This window comes from Scleropages formosus, chromosome 9, assembly GCF_900964775.1.
Source record: "Scleropages formosus chromosome 9, fSclFor1.1, whole genome shotgun sequence".
Lineage (NCBI taxonomy): Eukaryota > Metazoa > Chordata > Actinopteri > Osteoglossiformes > Osteoglossidae > Scleropages > Scleropages formosus.
Genome location: NC_041814.1, coordinates 32,002,521 through 32,025,312, shown reverse-complemented (window position 1 = coordinate 32,025,312; position 22,792 = coordinate 32,002,521). Strand labels below are relative to the sequence as shown.

The window sequence follows — 22,792 nt, the reverse complement described above, 5'->3', positions numbered from 1 at the left end:
CGAGTCCCGCTTGGGGTGCCTTGCGACGGACTGGTGTCCCGTCCTGGGTGTGTCCCTTACGCCCTGAGTTGCCGGGTTAGGCTCCGGTCCCCCGTGACCCTGTATGGGACAAGCAGTTCTGAAAATGTGTGTGTGTCTGAAAGAGTCTGAACTTATTACATTAGATTTCACACATCTGCTGGAATTTCAGAAATATTCCTCTCTCCTGTAGCTCTTTATTAGTCACTTATCTTGTTAGTCAAAATTATGAGAAGTAATACAAAAAAGCTGGGTGAACTTTTAACTATTTTCTCTCCAGTTGTTGATCATTTCTATTCCCCCCTTTGGGCTGCAGCCCTCAAAGCTCATAGTTCTGCCTCAAAGAAGCCCAGAGTACTGTAAGTACTGTAAGGTCCTTTTTATTTGAGTTACTTAGCAGATGTTTTCCTACAGTGATCCAAGTTATTCAAAGTTTTTTATTTTCATACTTTCACAACTGTTTCCATTTTTAATAAACCAAAACTGTTTTTTAATTTTGCTCATGGGAGCAGGTAACGAAAGACTCAGTCATAACTTGTGTTCATTTTTTCTGAAGTCTCAGCCATCGGGTCCTCCGTGAAGGCCGACAACGAGAGTATTCCACAGCGATGACAGTATACTACGGTAATGACTGTGCTCCACAGTGCTTTAATGTCAGGAATAAGAGAGGAGGGCAGCAGAAAGGTGTGGAATCCAGGAGGAGTTTCTTTTGACTGGTGGAACCTCTACGGTGAGAGAACATGGGACTGAACCCCACCTAGAGACACACAGGTCCTGCAGACACCTGGAACACACAGCAGTGCCGTGGGGGATCACTGAGAAAACACCGATCCCCAGTGTGAGTGCAGCAGGTCTGCAGCTGCGAAGCTCAGGTGTACAAATAAGTTTGTCAATAAACGAGTTCATAAATAAAGTGCTTTATTTAGACAAGTGAAGTGAGGTGTTTGACAAAGTTCCCCAGTACTGTGTCACCGCAGTAAAAGACAGTCACATCTCAAGTGTGTTAGCAGTTGAAAGTTTCCTCCAGTTGTTGCACTGTATTTTACCACGCACAGAGTCCGCAAACTGCTCCAACTCCTCTCTTACTGAGAACGAAGGATAGGGGACCTTCAGCGGGAGCTCAGCATCACGTGGACCAGCAGCAGGGGGGCGGGGCGGGGCGGGGCAGGGCAGGGGGGGGGGGAGGAGGAGGGGCAGGGGAGAGGTGGGGAAAGGGCCAGTGGGAGGGCGAGAGCCACTCGTAACGGGCTCGGAAGATCTCGGCTCTCTTCGATTCCCTTCGGCGCTGCTCGGCTCGGTTCGGCCCGGTTCGGCTCCAGCTCGGCTCCATGATGGCGGCTGAAGGAGGCCCGTTCCCGTTCCTAAGCAGCGGCGAGACGCTTCTGCAGTTTGTTCGCATCACTCGGCCTCTGTAGCTGAATTAGAGAAGGAAGAAGAAGGAAGAAGAGGATCTCCGGGCCTGGGTTGGAACGCTCGTAATATTTCGCGCGAGTTATTATTATTTTATTATCTAGTTAGGAAATTACTGTCCGCGGATTATTATCATTATTATTATGTAGCGGAGACACAGAGAGCTCGTCTACATTGTAATTTACATGAAGAGTTTTCCACTCCCTGCTCTGCTTGGACACCCCGAGGACTCGGGCTACGCGGACACAGCCGACACGTTGAGACACTGACTGACTGAGAGCGCGAGCCGAGACTTTGATCCAATCAAACAATGTAACAAGTCAGCCTGGAAGCGCTTCTTTAATCCACGGCTACATTGTAACAGTTTGTATGGAAGCGCTTCTCTTTGATCCACGGCTACATTGTTGTAACAGTTTGTGTGGGAGTGGCTCGCTTTAATTCTGTGACGTCGCTGAAATTGGACTCGTAACAACGCGATCTTCTCTTCGTCCCCCATGGCTTCGAGGTGAGCATCACAGCAATTCATCCGTTAAAATACCAAGTTTAGTTCCCAGTGAATTATCAGTAATGTTTTAGTGTCAACTTTCTTCCTTGTTACCTTTTTGAAACGGAAACAGTCACACAGTACATTTAATAAGATCACCAAATTCCTGTACTTTTTACTTCTGAGAGATGTGCTCATTTTTACCCAAGAGTCTTTGCACAAGTGAGCACTGTGTGGGCCCTGTTTCAGTGACCTGCGGGAGAAGATGAGGAAGAAGCGCAGAGCCCTGCAGGAGACGCTGGGGAGAGTCAGGGAGGATGCGGACACACAGGTGGAGTGTGTGCAGTGGGAGGAAACGGGTTTCAGTGAGGTCCGCTCCAGCAGTGAGTTGAGAGCATGAAATGGGAGCAGCTACATTTGCATGTACATTTACCAATTCACACACACACACACACACACACACACACTGTCTGAAACCGCTTGTCCTGAGCGGGGTCGTGGCGAGCCGGAGCTTAACCCGGCAACACAGGGTGTGAGGCTGGAGGGGAGGGGATATGGATGGGATGCCAGTCCATCACAGGGCACCCCAAGCGGGACTCAAACCCCAGACCCACCAGAGAGCAGGACCCGGTCCAACCCACTGCGCCTCCCCCTTCTCGGTTCAGTTCAGTTCAATTCAATGTATTTTTATAGAGCTCTTCTCACGCAGTGACACAGAACACTTTAACACGGGTATTAAGCAAGAAAAACAAACACATCAGATAAAGAAGCATAGAAGACAGTTGACTAATGCCTATCATAATATACACACACACATTGACTGAAACTGCTATAAGTATGTCTACTGGCCACAGAGGAAAGGAGCAAGAACTCACAACTGAAAATCAAGGGAGATAAAAACCTCTGGGGGTACAAGGGCCAGTGACCCCCACCCCACCTGGACATTCTAGATTAAGTAACAATTCTAAGCCACTTTACTAGTAATAATGATATTGTTGCTATATGGTATCTTGAATCCCCAGTTCAGCGTGGTACGTCTCGTCCGTCATGGCAGTTGGTCATCATCTTCAGTAGGCATGGGGGGGGGCTGTGACCGCCGGCCGACCTCCTCAAGTGTTATGTAGGGAGACGGTGCTCAACAAGAAGAAATAGGTAGTAATTTGTAACTTAAACAAGTAAATTTAATATGCATTGGTGTAGAGGTGTTAAAAAGAAACACAGGCAAGTGGAATTACATTTCGAGGTGGAATTCCTGAGTGAACACGTAAGTCTTAAGCCTGGATTTAAAGGCTGAGACTGACGGGACATTTCTGACAGTAAGTGGTAGACTATTCCTACAGTTGAGGTGCTCTATAGCTAAAGGCACTCCCTCCAGGTACTTCAAGGTAACCCGCATTCGATGAACAAAGACACCGTCTTGGAATATAAGAATCAATAATCTCAGAAAGGTAAGCCAGAGCAATGCCATGTACTGCCTTATAGGTCAAATCAGACTCAGAAGACAACACAAATACTTCATTACAGCAACAGAAGGAGAGCTTTGGATTCAGACACGTGACTGAAGAGAGCATCCCACACTTTGACCGTATTCTACCGCTGCTTTACTTCGTTTCGCCACAGCTTGCTGAGCCAAGCAACCCGGACCGAACTCATGAATGAAACTACACATGTGAATTGAAAATGTGAAATAACTTCTTATTTATGAAAACACAAATACTGTCCGGCCACTATCATGACAGCCGTGCCCTGGTTATGCGATGTGTGTGTTTGTGCGTGTGCCAAAGTGCGACAGTTTGAGCGGAGCCCGTTTGGACACACTGAGACGGCACAAGTGTACCGGAGAAGGTGAGCGCGCAGGGCGGTCTTTGCCTCAACGAGCCTCAGCAGGTTGTGGAAGGAATCACCGGGACGTGTGTGCGCTCACACACACACACACACACACACACACACACACACACACACACACACACACGTACATGTTGATGCACGTGCTCTCAGCTCACAGGCGGAAGCTGACCTGGGGAAATGTTTGTCTGCCGGAACTCCTGAGCTCTCAGCGACTGAGCGTTTGAACTGCTCTCCTCCACAGGTGCTGGTTGCCACTGATTGGGAAATGAGTAAGGATGGGGAACGGACCGCGGTACAGGTGGGTGGGCCCTTGGCTCTTGCACACTGTGGACTCTTGTTGTTTTGGTCTGAACTCCTCTGCAACACCCGGGGGGGGGGTGTCCTGATTTGTGCCGTGTGAGAAAGAGTGGGCTTCCTGGCTGCTGTAAAACACTGTAAATGTTGTTTTTCCCCAGAGTGTGTGGTGTGAGCAGTGTATTTGGGGCACAGGGCTTCACTCTTGCTTTACACTCCCTGTGCAAACAGGCTGCAGCACATGCAGGTTTTGGCTTTCAGTCCCCATTTCATGCCGATACTGGCCAATTTCAGGAACCTTCCGGCAGCGAGGAGCAACAGGTGGCGACGCTGAAGCAGACGCTGAAGGCTCAGAGGATGAAGCGGAGAAAGAAGGTGAGTTCTGCTTCTCCCTTTCCCAGCATGCACTGCTTCAGCCTGGCCTACATTCAGCCTCTGTGTGGGGCGAGGAGGTAATTTGCCGCATCAGCACCAGACAAAGCTTATTTATTATTGGCATTCATCGTTGTACTAAATAAAATATCTGTTCAGCTTCTGCTCCATTGAGACGGACACTTCTAGAAGGGCATCGTTTCTCACTGACGCCCCACCTCTCACCCTCAGCTTGTGGAGGACACGCCAGCCGAAACCCCCCCAGAGGCAGCGACAGGTGCCTCTGAGGTTGAACGTGGTCCCCGTGCTGGGGAATCGAGGACCCCGGTGGCTGCGGCCAGCTCCAGCAGACGGAGCCCGAGAGGTGAGAGGTCACCTGTCTTCACTGAGGCAACGCCCAGTTGGTGTATAGCTTCAATCCCCAACACCTTCCCAGAGGAGTGACCCAGAAGGGGCTCCTGACTCTCTCTTCTCCCACCACCTTCAGACCTTCCTCCGCTGCCCGCGAGCTCCACCCTCACCCTCTCGGAGGGTCCTATGAAACGGCGCATGGTTGAGAAGCTGAAAGCTGCCAGGGTAGGATGTGAACCAGCACCCTTCGCACATTATAATAAAAACATAATATGGCAGTTAAGGGACTTGATTGCTGTAGCATGTGTCGGGCATTGGTTTAAAAAAAAAAAAAACTGCATTCCCTGTGGCCCTCAGAGCTGCTTAATCCCACCCACATGGGTTTCAAACCCATCTCTTTGAGAGCCATTTCTCTCCTGATCTCGTGACAGCTCCATCAATGAGTCCAACACCATCTGCTGTGACTATTTATGTATTTTCTATCTGAATGTCACTTCTGTAGGGGCTGTTGGCAGGATGTGAACCAGCAACATGGTGGTGTCACACACACACAAGCTGTGTGTCTATAGTCCTGTGTGTGTCTAAAGCTCTCTGTGTGTTGCTGATGACCCCGTGTATCCCGAATTGTCCTTTGCCTTGGAGAAGTAGTTTACATTAATTTGCTAAATGAGTACATGTCAGTGGTGTCAGTGCTGAACTCTTATCTCCTGTTACAGTATGTGGTTCTGATTCATTCCTCAGAACTGTGAGAATATGGAAAAACCACTCAATAAAATTACTTATTTCGTTAATTTTATGGGGAAAAATTGTAACGTAAATGCAATGGAAACTTAAATATGCGCTCACTAAAAAGTCCACTAAAGCTCTAGTCACTATAAATATATGCACTTTTGTAACTAATGTGATCACAAATGTAACGATACGGCAACAGCAGGGTCAGGGTTAGGGTAAAATAGCATTCACGCTAACCATGATTCACTCTCGCTCTGAAAGTCCAAGGCCGAGAGCCTTCTGCAGCAGGAGGCGCTAGCGGAGCCGGCCAGTCGCCTGCAGGGCCTGCGGGACAGGGACCCCCTCACCAGGTTTGACACTGAGGTGAGACCCCCAGCAGAGGCATGTCTCCTGTGCAGCTCCTCCTGCCACCTCCCCCCTCCGAGGACATTCTCCTTTACTCGCATCAGCACCCGGAGGAGATAGAGCAGGGTTTGGGACCAGTAGGATTCGGGCTCAAAACCCAGAAAGCAGCTCTGCTGCCCTACTGCCGAGTGTGATGTTTACCCTGAATTACCCCAGTAACATTTCCAGCTGTATGAACAGACCAACACACACACTGAAAGTGTCACTGGCGTGATGCTGTCGACGTTCCCTTTTCCCAGGCAGACCTGGGGGTCCGGCGCCGGGACGACGGCGCTGCTCCGCTTGTAGGCAGGGTGACGTTCCGAGAAGTGGCCCACAGGGGTTGGCGGAGAGCAGAGGTACATCTCCTCACCATGTCACACACTTTGAGCTGAGTGTGGAGAGACTGGTAAACTCCAAGGTCAGATTAGTGCCTGAGCGATGTCAGCGGCTCCGTTGCCGTGACGATGTTGCGACTCCACAGGTGGACAGCGGGTTGCCCACCGCAGAGGAGGCCTACAACTTCTTCACGTTCAACTTTGACCCCGAACCCCTGGAAGAAGCTGCGGAACAAAAGAAGGAGAGGAGATTCGTCGAAGACAGGGGGGTAGAGGAGGAGGAGGAGGAAGGAGGTGGGGGCGGAGAGGAGGAGGCACAGGTCGAGGACGGCGGAGAAGGAGAGTCGGGGTCGGAAGAGGAGGACAAGGAGGAGGACGCTGAGGGACGGGTAAAAGGGCACCTGACAGTGTGTGAGAGTCAAAGTGTCGTTATTGTGAATGTCTTTAATCAGTCATAAGAGGGAGTGAGTGTGTGTGTGTGTGTGTTAGGACATATGGGGACACATCTGGCACCCTTGCGGACTCCGTCAGCCTGTTGGATGTGCTTTGAAGTGTGTGAGACCCAAGGAAATCCACAATGAGGTCATTATCTGATTGAGATCAGAGTGTGGAGCTGCTTGTAGACTCACTTTCACACTCCATCTATGTGTGTTTCCCATATGCAGCATCTGTGTGTCAAGTCTGATCTGTGTGTGTGTGTGTGCGCGCACGCGCGACTGCTTGGCAGAGTGAAGGTGCCCCTTTGGTGGAGGACCAGCAGGGGGAGCTGTTCATCGACGAGACGGCCCAGGACTTCCTGGAGGTGAAGAAGGCCGAGTACCTGGGGTACCATTCCCGTGTGCAAAGGGAGAGCGAGGTCCTCTTCACCCCCAGTCTGAGGACAGGTAGGTGTAGCTGTGTGTGCGTGTGTGTGTGCGTGTGTGTGTGTGCATGCATGCATGCATGCATGCACGTGCAGGAGTCACTTTGTGTGTGCTCAACAGTGCCGACCTCCTGCAAGGTTCCTGAGAACATGCAGCCTCGCTACCTAGAGGAGGAGGGTCTCTACGTAGGGGAGAGACCACCTGTGTCCTTAGCCAACCAGAACATTCTGGAGAACCGCATCCTTCAGCAGGACGAGGTACCGCGCCGACACACACTGGGGGTGTGAGGCACCTGTCAGTGCCGTCACAGTGACACACATCGGGGGACAAAGTCTCTACGTTATTCCGTTAAAATGACGAGTTGGGCTGTAATTTCAGGTTTCCAGTGTCTGTTCCTTTACCTCTGTCTTTACCTTACATTTACTCATTCAGCGGACACTTTTCTACAAAGCGATTTAGGACGTTACGTTAAGGTCATTATAAGCTTACTATTATTTACCCTTTTATACTGGTGGGTAATCTTACTGGAGTAATTTAGGGTCCTACAGCCAGAGGTGGGGATTGAACCTGTGACCTTTAGGTCCAGAGGCAGCAGCTCTAACCTCTACAGTACCTGCTGAACCTGTGTCTTTACCTGTGTGTCTTTACGTTTGCAGGCCAAGAAGTGGTTTGGAGATGATGGCAGAGTCCTGGCTTTAACAGACCCCATTAAGCAGTCGTCCACTCGACCCCCCCTTTTCAACCTCGAGGAAGACCTGGACCCCGCCCTCCAGACCGTTTACAGGAAGGTAAGACTGTCCACTTCTGGACCCCGTCCTACAGAGTGGGTCCCCAGGAGGGTTCGAGGGCTCACCTCGGCCATACAGGCATGTCCCCTCGAGGTGTGTGTCATGTTCCCACTCAAGAGTGTAAAACACACCTTTTCCATCAGTTCAAGGCCCCTTGAGAGAATCCAGGCATTAAACTCCAGAGTGTGTTTTTCCAACGCTGCCTGCATCATTCAAACCGTTGCCAGGCAACGGTTAACGGCCAACGATATTTGCCGGTCTGAAAATGAAAGCGCTTCCATCTGTCAGATGAGCTCAGTGGGAAAGAGCAGGTCAGTGAGCCACAGTGTTTGCGCAGCGCCACGTTCCGCAGGAGAGCCGAGCAGAGCTACCCACCGCCCGGCACCTCTGCAGCGTTTTAACAGGGAGCCGCACCCGAAAATCAGAGATCGGTGTAAACGAGACGTGGTAAATATACTTTCATTTACATTAATACATGGGCTCCTGGTGTTACCAGTGGTCAAGTTATACATTTCAAATATTTCCCAGGTTATTCATTCATTTTAACGCCATTCGTTTATTTCATTACATTTTCTTCACTTCACTTATTAGTGTAAGTCAAAAACTGTCCACAGTATATTTTTGTACCGAAGAGAAAATGTTATTGTGGACACTTTTGGACTTACTATGGTATTTTCTCCTGGTAAGTTTCTATCTGCGTCAAATTCAAGGGGACCTGTGTTTACCCTCCGAGTCAACAGATGGCAGTAAAGAGCAGTGAAGCACAATGAGGGTGTGGGGCCTCTCTAATCCAACTCACTGCCACCGTGTTTACAGTGCTTTTGAGTGTCACTGATGGAAAACAAGGCTGGAAATGTTACACGTGTTTATGGGATGAGTCAATCAACAGTCAGCAATGGATGAGAGGAAACTGATTTTTTACTTTACAGCTAAAAAATGAAGTTAATAAATGTCTATACTGAAAGTATTTAAACTAGAGGAGCCTGTGCATTGCTGGTATTTCACGTATCGTGCCCTTCTCAAGTTGCCATGCAGTTCCTGGTTGATCTTGGTGCCAGGAACGGTTCGGTGCCCATTTCCCCGGTACTCCGGGCGCTTCACTGGGTGATGTAACGCTGCTCTGGTGCAGGCGCTCAAGACCAGGCACGCCAGCCGCTACGTCGCGGGGTTGGGCGAGACGGCCGGGCGATGCCAGCTGGACGTGGACGTTTCGGGCCTCATCTTCTCCCACCACCCGCTCTTCAGCCGTGAGCATGTTCTGGGGGTCCGCCTGGTCCAGCTGTATGACCAGCACCTCAACCGACAGCACAGGAACATCACGGGTCTGCTGACAGACAAGGTGGTCCACGCCTTCCTCCTCGTCCTCCTCCTTGTCCTCATCCGTTACCTGTCTGACTTTCCAAAAAGGAACGAGAGCAGCTGCCAGAAGTAGCAGAGGTAGAAATAGAGCCGCAGCTGTACAAGGACTGTTATTATGGTACAAGATCCACTGGGTGGCGAGTTTTTGGCCCAAATGGGTTCTGAAGGTTGAACTGGAAATGTGCCCTCGACTCATTTATCAACATCATTTTTCCGCAGGATTGTGGGTTGGGTGGCGGTTCTGATCTGACCCTCTCCATCCTGTTGAATGTCTTAGTTGCACGGACTGAGGAACGCTGTCCGCAACATCACCGACCTCCATGGCGATCGAGGCCTCAATGTGGTCATGCGGCAGAGGATAGCGGAGTACCGGCTGGAGGTCAGGTCAGTTTACCTGGACCGTTTACCCCAAAGTTCTCAGACAGACCACATCTTGTGATCAACACATTGATGCTGAGGCTCTCCAATTGATCGCTGATGATTTCTAACTCATCACGTTGTCACTGATGTTTTCTGATTGATACACTGGTACCAGTGTTCTCTCTTTGGTCACATTGTTACTGAGGTTCTCTGATGGATCAATTGTGTTCTTTGACACATTGATACCCATGTTCTCTAACTGACACACTGATGCTGCTACTCTGCGATTGACTGGGTCGACAGACGTGTTTGCTGTGCTTGGCTAACAGAAACACTCGCAGGCTGAGGGATGTAGAGCAGGAGAAGGACCGGACTTTGCTGAAGAGCACCTTGAAGGTCTGGAAGGAAATGAAGGCTCTGAGGGAGTTCCAGAGGTTCACCAACACAGCCTACAAACTCCACCTCCGAAAGTAAGAATTTATCACAGACACACATACTGACACACGAGTGAGAGTGTGTGTGTGTGCGTGTGTGTGTGTGCGTGTGTAATGGTGCGATGGTATGTCCCAGGCAGGAGGTGAACCAGAGCAGGGATGAGCAAGACTTTGAGGAGGAGATCCAAATGGAGTTGGTGGAGCTGCAGGGTGAGCTGGAGGAGGAGTACCAGAGGAAGATCTCCCAGTACAGGCAACAGCTGGAGGAGTGGAAGGCCTGGAGAAAAAAGCAGGTAGACCTGCTCACAGGGGCTGCTGGGATTTGAGCACAACATTTGGAAAGACTGAGAACCTCCGATGCCATCTCCATTTTACTTGTAGTTGTGGTCGTTTAATGAAGGATGTTTATGTTTTTCATAAAATGCTGCTCTGCTTTGTTGACCAGAAATCCAGATAATGTGCCGAGGTGGAGCTCTTTGTTTTGGAAAAATCAGTTTCATGTAAAAAAAAAAAAAAAAAAAAAACGGTATTGATCGATGTCTCCTTTTCAGTAAACGCAAGAACCTCACTCTGTATGTGTACCAGGGTACCAGGGTACGTGTGCATGCATACAGGTCGGTTCCCTCAGACGTTTTCTCAGTGCTGCATTTCTCCATCTAGAAGGTCAGCAGCAAGAAGAAGAAGAAAAAGAAGAAGAAGAAGGAGCCGAACGAAGGTGACAAGGATGATGAGGATGAGGACGAGCAGGAGGAGAAGGATTTAGGAAGCGAACCTCCGAAGCCAGAGCCACCGGAGAGGCAGGAGCTGTCCCTCCTGGAGCAGCAGGTGCGGGAGAAGGCAGCCAGGATCCGCAGGAAGCCAGGAGAGCCCATCCTGGTCCCCGAGGTGACGCTGAGTGGCAACATCACCCCCAACGAGCAGTGTCCCAGGTGAGAGCAGCTCACATACAAACCTTTCTACTTTTTCCCACCATTCTCTGCCCTTTTGCTGACCCCTTGGACAACTTGGTCTCCACTGCAGAGGAGAGTTTGCCCGGCGGGAGGATGTGGCCCGGCGCTCCCTCTTTGTGAAGGTGCTGTACAACGACAAGGAGGTGTCCAGAACGGACCGCCGGCCCCTTGGTGCCGACTTCAGGGTCCACTTTGGCCAGATATTCAACCTGAAGATCGCCAACTGGCCTGAGAGCGTCCGGCTGCAGGTAAACGAGCTCCTCGCGGCAAACCTTAAGGGCAGCAGGCGGCGTAGGGGTTTGAGCCGCTGGATCCAACTCAAAGGTCGCAGGTTCCAATCCCACCTTGTGCTGTAGTACCCTTGGTCTAAGTACTTAAGCTGAATGTCCCAGTAAAAATTCCCCTGCTGAATAAATGGGTAAATCACTGTAGGTAGCGAAATGAATAAATGTGCAACGTCAGTGTAGTTAATGTTTCTCAGTCTTGGGTTCATCCATCAGCCACATGGACCATGAAGAAGATGCAGTACTTTAATTACAGTGTTCCACCTCATGAGAGCAGGTATAACATCCCGTGGTATACCTTTCCCAGAAGGAGGCTTAGGAGAGGAGGGCACCTGGCAGGGAGAATGGAGAGCCCAAGGTCCAGGGAGGAGTGGCAGGCGAGTGAGCACCGTTCCCCAGAATGCAGTGCGGTTGACATTCCACATGGGGACAGGGTGTCAACTGTGAGGTTAGCTGGGCCGAGTGCGGGGGGAGGGGAACAGCTGGCAGTGTAGTGGTTAGAGCTGCTGCATTCGAACCCAGAGATTGCAGGTTCGAATCTCACCTTCAGCTGTAGTGCCCTTGAGCAAGGTACTTACCCTAAATTGTTCCAGTAAAAATGACCCAGCTGTACAGATGGGTAAATATTTGTAGGTAGATCAACAGTGTAAGTCGCTTTGGAGAAAAGCATCCAATAAATGTAAATATAAACTTGCTTCATATGTTAAAAATGATCAAGTGAAAATTTTGGCAGTATATGAGTGTGGGACCACCATAATTCAACTCTCTTCCACAGTGTTTTATTTATTTGCTTATAGAGTTACATTTTTATGTTAGAGCTTCAGTCAAGACTTTTTACCAGACCTAAACCATAATCAAAGTGAATGTCCTTTATTATCAAGCTTTGATAGATGGTAATATGTGAATTAAAGTTTTAAATTATGAACAGACTTCTGGTCCTGATTACACCTGTAAAGTTAGGGGCCGGTGCAGGTGCAAATGGAAAAGGTCAGCATAATATGCCTTTCTGCTGATTGGCTTGAGAACCCATCCAGAAGCAGGTGATTCTCCAGAGGTACGAACACTCGGCTCTTTTAGCAGCAGGAAGGAAGAGGAATTTTTTCGAACCCAGTGACCCGGTCTGTTCGTATGTCTCCAAAATCTAGTGAAGATACAGTAACGGTACTGGAGATCCTGACGACCTCCCATGGTGCTGTAAGCTTGCCGCTGTCCCCCAGGTGTTCGAGGCATCGGGTTCATCATCTGCCCTCCTGGCCGAGGTGTTTGTTCCACTTCCGGAGTCCACGGTTCTCACGGGCTCCGCGCCCCCGCAGGAGCTGGAGTTCAGCAGTAGCCAGCGGGTGACTTTTAACCATGAGGGCGTTGGCAGTGGTACGCAGATCTTCTCGCCTCCACTGAGGCCTCATCACCATGGTGACCATACTGGTGCATGAGGACCCATGTTTTCACTCTCTGTTTTCTTCCACCCACCCAGATGTTCCATTCTCCTTCGAGGCGGACGGCAGCAACAAGTTGACCCTGCTGACTTCTGGCAAGCTCTCCTGCTGTGTCTCATGGGCTGTGGGAGAGAACGATATCCCCTTGGCCCCACCCACTTCCCAAACACCTGGGGGCATACATGGGTAACCAGCATCATGATTAATGAATCCATGTAGGAAGAGTGGTTTCATCTGCTTGTGTAGGAAGTGTGTCCATCCTTTGGCTTGTTGACGTACCAAAGTGTTTTGCTTCTTTCAGAGGGAAACAAGAGTCCAGCAGTTACGAATGAATGTACTGTATGTATTTATATGATATGATGGGTGCAGCCTTGGCTTTTGCAGTGCCCTACGGCAGACTGACGCCATCGCCTGCATTGGTGCATCTGGTCTCAGTGACATGAAGAGGCTGAGCAAATGGGCCGCTGAATCCCGACTGGATCCCAATGACCCCAGCAATGTTGTTCTCATGCAGCTGCTCACGGTGAGAGCCTTCGTTACCCTTGCGTACAAGAAAGGGCATGAGAAACATCACATACCCATGAAAGCGCATGAGAAACTCCAGAACCCTAATATCACATTGAGATCCTGCTTTGACATCACCAATTTGGTGACCTCTTTTGGATTAATGTACATACTGGGCCGTGAACATATCTCTTGTCTGCTTTCCTTACCCTTGCTCATCTGACCAGGTGGCTAGCAGCGGGGAGGTGCAGGTACCAGACTACTTCCGCCTGGAGCAGCTTCAGGAGGAGTTCAACTTTGTGACGGACGAGGAGCTACAGAAATCCAGGAGGTTCCGCTTGCTCACTCTGAGGAGCCAGGAGGTGGTGGAGTTCCGCAACTACAAGAACGTACCTGCAGTGGAGCGTGAGGTCTCAGAAAAGGTCTTCCAGGTCAGTTCCATGTGCTCTCACTGGGTGCTTTGGGTCACATGTCATGTTTCAATGTCTAAGGTTCAGCCCATAGGTCGAGGTGAGGCCTGATCAGGAATGCCTTTCAACTGTTTTCTTCCAGTACTGCACGATGTTGACATTTGCTATTGCTTGACAATCGTTCAGTCCTACAACCATTCGGTGGCCCTCAGTCTTTGGTCCTGACTAAGGATTGCAATGACATAACTGACTTGGTTGAGATAAACAGATTAGTGAAAAGTTTAAAAAGAAAACACAAACACAAAAAAAACAATGTAAAAAAAGAAAAAAGATGTACAGCTCAAGATTGTTTTGCTGGTTTCTGTTGTCAGTCAGCCGACAGCGCATAGATCTGCCACCAGAACCCCTTGTCAAGTTCATTGCACATACATGGCAAGTGGTGATGAGTCCACAAAAGTTAACTAGGTAGTGTGAGAGGTCATATGCTCTGGCCTGATAGGTCTCTTTCACTGCATCAGCGCAATAAAGCCTTCAACAGGTAGAGAAGATCAACGGAAACATTATGCCAGGAGGAAGTCACAAGGGCCCAAGCATGTCCAGTGGCGGAGCACAGTCCATTCTAGTGTATGATTCTCATGCAAAATACCACAGGTTCGCTGTTCAGACCAGTCTGCGCAGGAAGCGGTTTACGTGGACATGCAAGCTGAAAGGTGTGAAGGAAAGTCAGGAGCTGTAGCTGTATGAGTGTAAGAGTGAGATGGTAGCTGTGTGGTAATCAAGTGCTGTCTGACTGTCTCAGGACTATGAGAAGAGGCTACGAGACGGAGAGGTCGTCGACACCAAGGAGCACCTGGATCCGCACAGGGCTGTGGTCGCAAAGTACCTGAAGAAGGTGAACAGTCTTTCTGTACAGCTCACTCTTCTTTGGCTGGATCTTCAGTATGATCCAGACTTTCTTCAAAACAATGTCAGAATTCCAGGTCATATAAGATTTGCGCTTCTGTCTGTAGTACACTGGGTATGGCAGGCCTCGGGCCTTGGGGCGAGATGGGATGAGATGGTCTTTGATACCAGGTCGAGTTCCTTGCGCTAATCTGTGCGTTTTTTTTCGCCTTCACCTCCCTCTTCTTGTCACTTTCTGCTCCTTTTCAACACCTTCTAGATACGAGAGTCTGTCATGAATCGCTTCCTGATCGCCAAGCACCACTTCCTTCTATCAGACCTGGTCCAAGAGGACGAGGTTCCCAGCATCGGGTAACACGGAATGCACAGTTCTTCCGCTTTTCTGTGCTCTAGGATAGAAAGAAGGCATCTCGATGCAAAGTGCTGCCCTTCCTGCTGTGTCCTTGGCCACAGTTCATCGGAACTCATTCGACCACATTCCTACAAATAGAGCTCCAAGTGGACTGACTGGACAAAAAAGCCTTGAAAGTGTCCCCACTACCTGTTCGTAGTAATCTGGATGCAGCGGGTTTCCTGACAGAGTGAAGATCTCAAACAGTGTCCTGTTGGCCTCTTCACGCTTAAGTGTCTCAGTGTAGCGGTTAAAGACCACTGAAACCGCCAGTGCCATGTCTGAAGTGTGAAGGCACAAAGCCTTGCGAAGGTCGACACCTAATCGCTTCTCTTAAAGAACAGCAGATCTGGGGTCAGTGTCGTTCCGCTGATCCAACTCGACATTCCCAGTTTGCAGACCTTAACTGCACCTCGACTTAAGCAGCGTGTTTCAGACCTCGGTAGTGTTCGTAAATCAGCTTTGGTTGTTTGTTTGTTTCTGGCCCTTCTGCATCAGTTATATTACTTTTGTTGCTCTGTCTTGATGTCCATCATGTGCTATACCTACTTAGCTTGTGGTGGCAGCAAGTCCAGCAACACGAGCAGCTTGACATCTCAATGCTCTGTAGACATGCAAGAAATGGTGGTGTTGTCATGGTTGGGTGTTGCCAGGACTCGGTTTCATGTTTATGTGAGCGTTTGAGTACTTCCACTAAAGACTAGATACAAATTCTGGGTTCGGAGGCACCGACTACAAGAGATCAATCAGGATTTCTCAGAAAGGGGCATCGATTCAGGAGCTGGACTCACAGCTCCTCCTTCAGTCAGGCCACCTTTGCAGTGTCTCTCATTGACCTCCTTCAAATGATTCCCTGGTATTTAATGTAGTTACTTAAATTCTGATTTTTTTGTAGCTGAACCATATTTGTTTGTTGTTTTACATTCAACATACTTTGTTGTTTTATATTCTTATATTAATTACATTCATTTTCTCTTTATTTTCCGTTTTCTGGTTTTGCTTTACCGTGTTTGTGTAGGGGTGCGGGGCCCGGGTATGTTACAAAGGCTCATTTCTGCTCTTATTTTATGTTTCTTGTATTTTTTCTGTCCACAAGTCACGTGATGTTCTTTTGTAGCTCTAGTAGCTGTGTTTTAGTCAAGTGTGTCTGTGTCGTAGTGATACGCTGGCTTCTCTACGAGATTGATGTGAAAATATCATTCCTCTCTTTGCACTTTCAGGTCTAAATTCTTGTTTTTCCTTAATGTGTTCATTAGCTGTTCATAGAATATTATCAGTAGGGTGTCGACTTTCTGTTTGAGTTCGCTCTACATAGAGCCTGTTAGTCAACCAATCACTGTAGAGGGGATGAAGGTCATAGTGTGTGTGTGTGTGTGCGCGCGCAAGACTCAGCGCTGTGAAACAAAATTCCTGTCTTCGACTCTCAGGGTTCTGGGTCTGAACATATTCAAACTGGCTGAGCCAAAGCGGCCCTTGAAGCCCAGGCGTAAGGAGAGGAAGAAGGTGACCGCTCAGAACCTGGCTGACGGGAACATCAAGCTCCTGGTCAACATCATCCGGGCCTACGACATCCCTGTCCGCAAGCCCCACCCCAGGCATGACATCATCAGCACCCTACCTCATCTGCAAGCCCTCTCCCTCTTATGACCCCCATCGGCAAAGCTCCTGTCCACAAACCCTCCCCATGCATGGGGCCTAGCAGCACTTTGTGCTCCACAGATATGACCTCGTGCACATAATTCCTTTCCAGACACGCCTCTGTAGGTACACGGATGTTGGAGCATGTGAGGACATCTCAATGTGTGTCTTGTGGTGTTCCAGCAAACCTGCAGTGGCATCCAAGTCCGCACGTTCCTTCACAGAGGCATTTGTGGCTGCCCAGTCTTCCCAGAGTGCCTTGCATGGTAATGACTGGCCTCTTAACCAGGTAAATAGCCGTACGTATCCTGTGGTCATTGTGTGTGTGTCCTTGTCTAAGTGTGTCTCCATTTCCATGATTGATAATCTATATCTCCCTGGAGGTCCAAGTCCGACCTTTTGTAGAGGTTACCTTCCAGCGGTCGGTACGGCAGACCACGACCGCAGACGGACCGAACCCTTGCTGGAATGAGGAGCTGGAGCTGCCATTCAGGTGGGTCAGAGAACTGCTCCAAGATGGTTACACACCTTCAGCATCAGCGGCTTCCACTTGCATACACTGTTTGGAGGTATTTCACTCTGTTGTGACTTGCTTTGCGTTCCGATGGGAGACATAGAGCATTCCAGAACCTGGACAGATGTACAGTGCCAGCAGAGTGTTTAAATCCCATGCTCCCTGCACACGCAGCGCCCCCAATGGGGACTACAGCACATCGAGCCTGCAGTCAGTGAAGGACGAGGTCTTCATAAACATCTTTGATGAGATGACATTTGACATTACGGAGGTGAGTGGGGTATGGTAAGGGTAAAGGGGGTATGCCAGTTTTTACCAGTTCAGCCAGCAGTCCTGGCATTATTTACTATATAGTGGTGTGCAGCAGATGTGTGACGTTCCTATTGACGTGGCTCCGTGTGCAGGATGACAGGGAGAGAGGGAGCACTGTACACACACGCATTGAGAAGCATTGGTTGGGCTCCGTGAAGATCCCCTTCAGCACAATCTACCTCCAGTCCAGGGTAAAGTGTTCTTTCAGTCTTTCATTCATTCGCTCACTCATTCGGCCACTGGTTGGACTCTGAAGATCTACCTCAGTCTTACGTTAAACCACTCACTCGCACACTTGCCGTGCACGCCCAGTCCAGCATTACCCGTCCCGTCCCCTTCCCTTGCGGAACTTCATTGATCCAGTCACTCATGCTGGTTTGATCGATGGAGTCACTGAATGGTAGGTTCCGGACTGAACTGTGGGTTCACTGGTTCACTCTTTGATGTCAGTTAGCCTTCATGACTGGATAACTAACTGGTTGGGTGTTCTGCTGCACAGATTGACGGCACATTCAAGGTGCAGAGCCCTCCAGTGTTGCTGGGCTACAGTAAGGAGCGCAGCCTGGCCGGGGAGGGCGGGTACGATTCCGTACTCTCCCTGAGCGAGGGGTCCTTCGTCACCCTTTTCATCACCATCCAACCACAGTTAATTCCTGGGGAGAGTGTCAGGGAGAAGGTGAACATCATCTCTTCTTCTGATGCCAGTTTTTATGTCTCATGTCTGTAATTCTGTATTTCTGAGCTTTTTAACAGTGCAGCTTATCTCACCTGATGAGTGTGTTAGGCGTACCTTAGTGGTGGCCACTGCAAAGAGGAAACTTGGGTTTGGTGCTTCTGTTTCACCCCATCTTGTGCTTTGTTCTTGTGTCCTGCTGCTGCTGCTAGATGAAGGAGATGAAGGTAACTCATGGGGTATAGCTCTAACTTTGCTATAAGTTCAAGTTGTGCTCACTGCAGTATTCTGCTGGCTTTCTCTTCTGGTTCATGGTCACATTTACTGGATTTGTGCTGGTGGACAAAGTTGCTGTGTCATGACTGCTGGGTTGCCATGTTGGTGGACCAGGTCATTATGGGATGGCTGCTGAACTTGTGAACTTAAATTATTTCACCCTACTGGTTAGCAATGGTTCAATAAGATGCAGCTCTTCTTCATTTTCAGTGGATCTTGTAACTGCGGTACACTTTTGGCCAGATGATTTTGGCTTTACGTATGTGGCTGCAGGTCTTGGCACAGGCAGTGGAGCTTGTGTGTTCTACAGACCAGATCAGTCAGTGTACCTCTACTTTGAACAGCTTTGCTAATCAGGGTAGCCGTGCTCATCGACTACCTGCTAGGTCAAGATGTAGCTACATGTAGTTCCCATTGCTTTTGTGAAAATAAACTGAGATCATGTCAAGAATATTGGTTCAAAGTTTCCTGTTGCTTTGGCTAGGGTCCACCTCCACAGATGATGTACCTCTCAATCTCCTGCAGTTTGACAGCCAGGAGGATGAGCGATTGCTTCATGCGGCTGAGGCCTTCCAACGGGATGCAGCTCTGCGCTTCCCTGGGAGACCCTGCCTCACCACGGTCATCGACATCAGCGGGAAGGCCGTGTTCATCACCCGCTATGTTCGTCCACTCAGCCCCCCCCAGGAGCTGCTGGATGCATTTCCCAACAGCCCCCAGGAAGCCACAGTGAGTGGGGGGGGATGATAACAGCTGTTCTCTCATGGGATTGGCTGCAGCTCATAGGAAGAGCAAAACAGTGGTACTGAATGGCATTCTCAGGGCATGTTCATGATTGTCTCCAAAGGAGCTTGTGGCTCGCTATGTCTCCCTTATCCCCTCGCTGCCAGACAGTGTCTCTTTCACCAGCATCTGTGACCTTTGGAGCACCTCTGATGTGAGTAGATATTGCACTTTGAGTCAATGCTCTTTGTGCTCTTAATGCATTCTCACATTTAAGCAAAGTGATACGGTGGTGATGGAAATAATATAGTAGATAAACAGTAGGGGGAGGGGAAGTGACTGTACTTCTGCTGCTGTACCCTTGAGCAGAGCAAAAATTAAAGATGAGCACCTGATTCAGTGTGTAGGAATGATCTTTTGTTGTACCCTTGAGAAAGCTACTTACCTGACAGTAATACAGGAAAAATGAGCAAATATGTAGTGACAGCAACTTTTACACTGTAAACCATTGAGCAGCACTGTGAGGATTACACCGTTATCTTCCTCAGCAATTCCTCGCCCTGCTCGCTGGAGACGAGGAGGAACATGCTGTTCTGCTGTGCTGCTACTTCCTGGCCATGGGCAAGAAGGCATGGCTGATCATTGGCACGGCCATTCCTGAGGTAGGTCGGCTGTCTTATGATGATGTTCAGGAGTCTCGTTTGAGCGATTCCTCTGGTCCCATGTCCTCCTTGGAGTGCTAATAACCTTGCTCCTCTTTGATACACTACTTGTATGTGACGCATCTTAAAATGTTCAGGGCAGCCGGGAGAGGAACACGATATGAACCCAATAAAAGAATTGTCCCCCACAGGGCCCCACGGCATATGTGCTTACCTACGAGCAGGGTCGCTACCTGATCTGGGATCCCGGCAGGGGGCAGTACTATGGTCAGTACGACACTTTCTGCCCCCTCCAGAGCGTGGGCTGCCTCATCAACGCCGATAATGTGAGTACCTGGGGCCAGTTGGAGTCTCACCTGTGCAGGTACCTACTCTCACGCACCCCTGCACCGTGAGCTCTCTGGACTGTTAATTGTGTGTGTTCAAAATTTTGACTATGAAAGTTACGCTATGATGTGACTTTTGGCCCACAGGTGTGGTTCAACACACAAGTATATGATGCTCCGATGAGAATGGGTTTTGACGTGAGCAGGTCTAAGCTGTGGAAGCCATTCTTCTCCAGAGCTTTCCCTAACCCGGGGCTGTCTAGCGTGCAGGTAGAGTCCAGTCTGAAACCACTCACACAATCACACACACAGCTGTTTGCCTCTATGGCTGAACTGTCGAGATGTAGACGGCCCACCCACCAGCAGAGCAGACACTGCTGACATTTTCAGTGATGGTGGGATGAGGGCCTTCTTACCTGTGAGTGTTGACACTTGCTGCTCACTGTCTGTCTCTACAGCCCGAGGAGCTGGTGTACCGACGTGTGGACAAGGTGGCGGCTGCAGAGCTACAGGACAGGCAAGTGACAATAATGTGCCATAGAGATGCAGTCAAACTCACATGGAAGCAGTGACATTACTTACCTACATACTTGGTAGGTTGAGCTCACTGAGCTCCTGTGTGCTTCTATAGGGGCGAACAAAATCACTTAAGTAATATATTCATATCAAGTGACTTCTGAGTGGCAGCCCTGCCATAAGTTCCAGCTTTTTGAAACTCACGATGTAATTTTTGTTGAACTGAGTCACAGAGGTGCTGATCCACTTTTGTGGTTATTTTTGAGGGTGAATTTTTGGGGTATTCAGAAACTGTGCTGTGACACATCCATCAATTAATTCCTCTTTGACTTGTGAACACTGCTCCTCTCTGCACGTTCAGTTTTCCCCCATTTCCTGGATGCTATCATTGTTTTTGACATGCAAAATAAAAAATAAATAAATCTCAAAATAAATGAGACCGAAGCACCTGTAGTTCAGGCACTGCCTATTTGTCCTCTGTGGAACTCAATGAAGTGTAAGTTGCTAAATGAATTGTTACCTGTTGCTTCGAAAACTCATATCAAAGTGCTTATTCTTTTATAGCTGACTATCATTTAACTTGCGATTCACTTTTGTGGCTGCATCTGTAATCGTGATGTAGTTACTCAAAAGTTAAACTGCAGCAGCTGAACACTGAAATAATGTTATCTGAACATATTCATGTCCTGGATTTCACCTTTTGTGCTCACATTTGTGCCATTTTTCATTGTTACTAAAGGACAATGTTCTGCATCTCACACCTTTTCTTTGCCGTATGTGCAGGATTGAAAAGGTCTTGAAGGAGAAGATCATGGAGTGGCGGCCGCGTCACCCAACCCGCTGGAACCGCTACTGCACATCCACGCTGCGTCACTTCCTGCCCAAGCTGGAACAGAGCAGGGGGCGTGACGTGGGTGATGAGCACCGCCTCGAGCTACAGAGCATGCTGGGAGACTACAGGGTAAAAAGCCTCTGGCACTATCTGAACACTCTTGGCGTGTAAACTCCACCACCTTTGTCCATTTTATTGTGACTACAGGTAATGTTTAAATTGGTCAGTGTTTTAACTTTTAAGCGAAAACTACCCAAACGCAAAACCAAAGAACTGAAGACAGATCCATACCGTGCTTGTGCTTCCGCCACAGCTCACATCCTTCTCCTGTTCCGTTTCAGATTTCCGGGTTTCCTCTGAACGTGCCCTTCTCGGAGCTCCAGCCCATCGTTGAAGCTGTCTACAGCACAGGTGTCCACAACGTGGAGGTGTCCAATGTGGAGTTTGCCCTGGCGGTCTACGTGCACCCGTACGCCAGCAACGTGCTTTCTGTCTGGGTGTACCTTGCTTCACTTGTACGCACCAGATAAGACGGATACAGGACACCTCGTACTTAACAATGCTGTACTTTGTGGGATTTATTTTCTAACTCGTGGGAATCTGGGAGAACCTGAACTCATCACTCTGTTTGTATCGCAACGCTATTGGACTCAATGTCATCACATTTTTAAATTAAATGGCATCATTTTATAAATTCCTCCATTTCCTTCAAGACTCTACTGCCAAGAAATAATCCTGATTCACGCTGCACACTTCCCAAACATAGACAGTCCTTACAACATACGCAAGTTATGAACGCTTGGACTTAACAGCTATCCCACTAACATTTTTGAATCCCAACCTTTGATTGTAGCCCCATCAAATGGCTATGACACTAGGCACTGTATTTATTTGTTGTGTGTTTGTGGACTTGTCTGTGATGTTATTTTATTCACAAAAACATTTTTTGTAGAACATGGTTTGTAATTCTATTCAGGTTACTTTTCCTGTACAATAACAAGCAAGTGAAAACGTGAATGTTCATGCATGTGAGTGGTTTACATAATGTAGCGTCAAGGGATTTGCAACTTATGGAGTTGACAAAGTCAGCAACAGAAGCCCATGGTAAATTGAGGACCACCTGTAGTCTGAAAGATGTAACAGCACTACAGGTCAAATGCATTCCTGTTTTCTAAGAGTCCGTGCCAAGATTGTTCTTCTGCTAACATAATATCCAGACGAGTGCTTTAAACAAGACACTTTTATTCTCCGTTTTGAGAACTTTGGACTCAACAAAATGTCATGCAATGTATAGCTGAAAAAGCAAAATATGGTTTCTAATACACCTGCTACATGTTCCTATGTGCATCGGTGACTGTGAACATTCACCCAGGATATAGTGTAATACGGTTGATCACCATGAACCTC

General features: G+C 48.8%; 1 protein-coding gene across 2 annotated transcripts; it reads left to right on the top strand.

The window, feature by feature from the left end:
• Positions 1-1,559: 1,559 nt before the first annotated feature.
• On the top strand, positions 1,560-22,724 carry cc2d2a (coiled-coil and C2 domain containing 2A). Of its 2 annotated transcripts, XM_018733126.2 has the most exons (39): positions 1,560-1,933; positions 2,162-2,243; positions 4,002-4,058; positions 4,349-4,429; positions 4,658-4,790; positions 4,914-5,002; positions 5,771-5,872; positions 6,154-6,252; positions 6,378-6,620; positions 6,959-7,115; positions 7,215-7,351; positions 7,751-7,882; positions 9,012-9,221; positions 9,519-9,625; positions 9,931-10,071; positions 10,172-10,328; positions 10,696-10,964; positions 11,056-11,233; positions 12,487-12,640; positions 12,744-12,891; positions 13,090-13,228; positions 13,437-13,640; positions 14,419-14,511; positions 14,782-14,873; positions 16,341-16,508; positions 16,735-16,840; positions 16,935-17,044; positions 17,240-17,336; positions 17,470-17,568; positions 17,877-18,053; positions 18,263-18,277; positions 18,852-19,055; positions 19,174-19,263; positions 19,598-19,711; positions 19,903-20,037; positions 20,185-20,307; positions 20,496-20,554; positions 21,337-21,514; positions 21,727-22,724. In XM_018733126.2, exons 1-39 carry the CDS (start codon positions 1,923-1,925, stop codon positions 21,913-21,915), a joined length of 5,079 nt encoding a protein of 1,692 aa, XP_018588642.1. In that variant the 5' UTR covers positions 1,560-1,922; the 3' UTR covers positions 21,916-22,724. The 2 variants fall into 2 exon arrangements, with proteins under 2 accessions (XP_018588642.1, XP_018588643.1); XM_018733127.2 differs by lacking the exon at positions 18,263-18,277.
• The last annotated feature ends 68 nt before the right edge of the window (positions 22,725-22,792 follow it).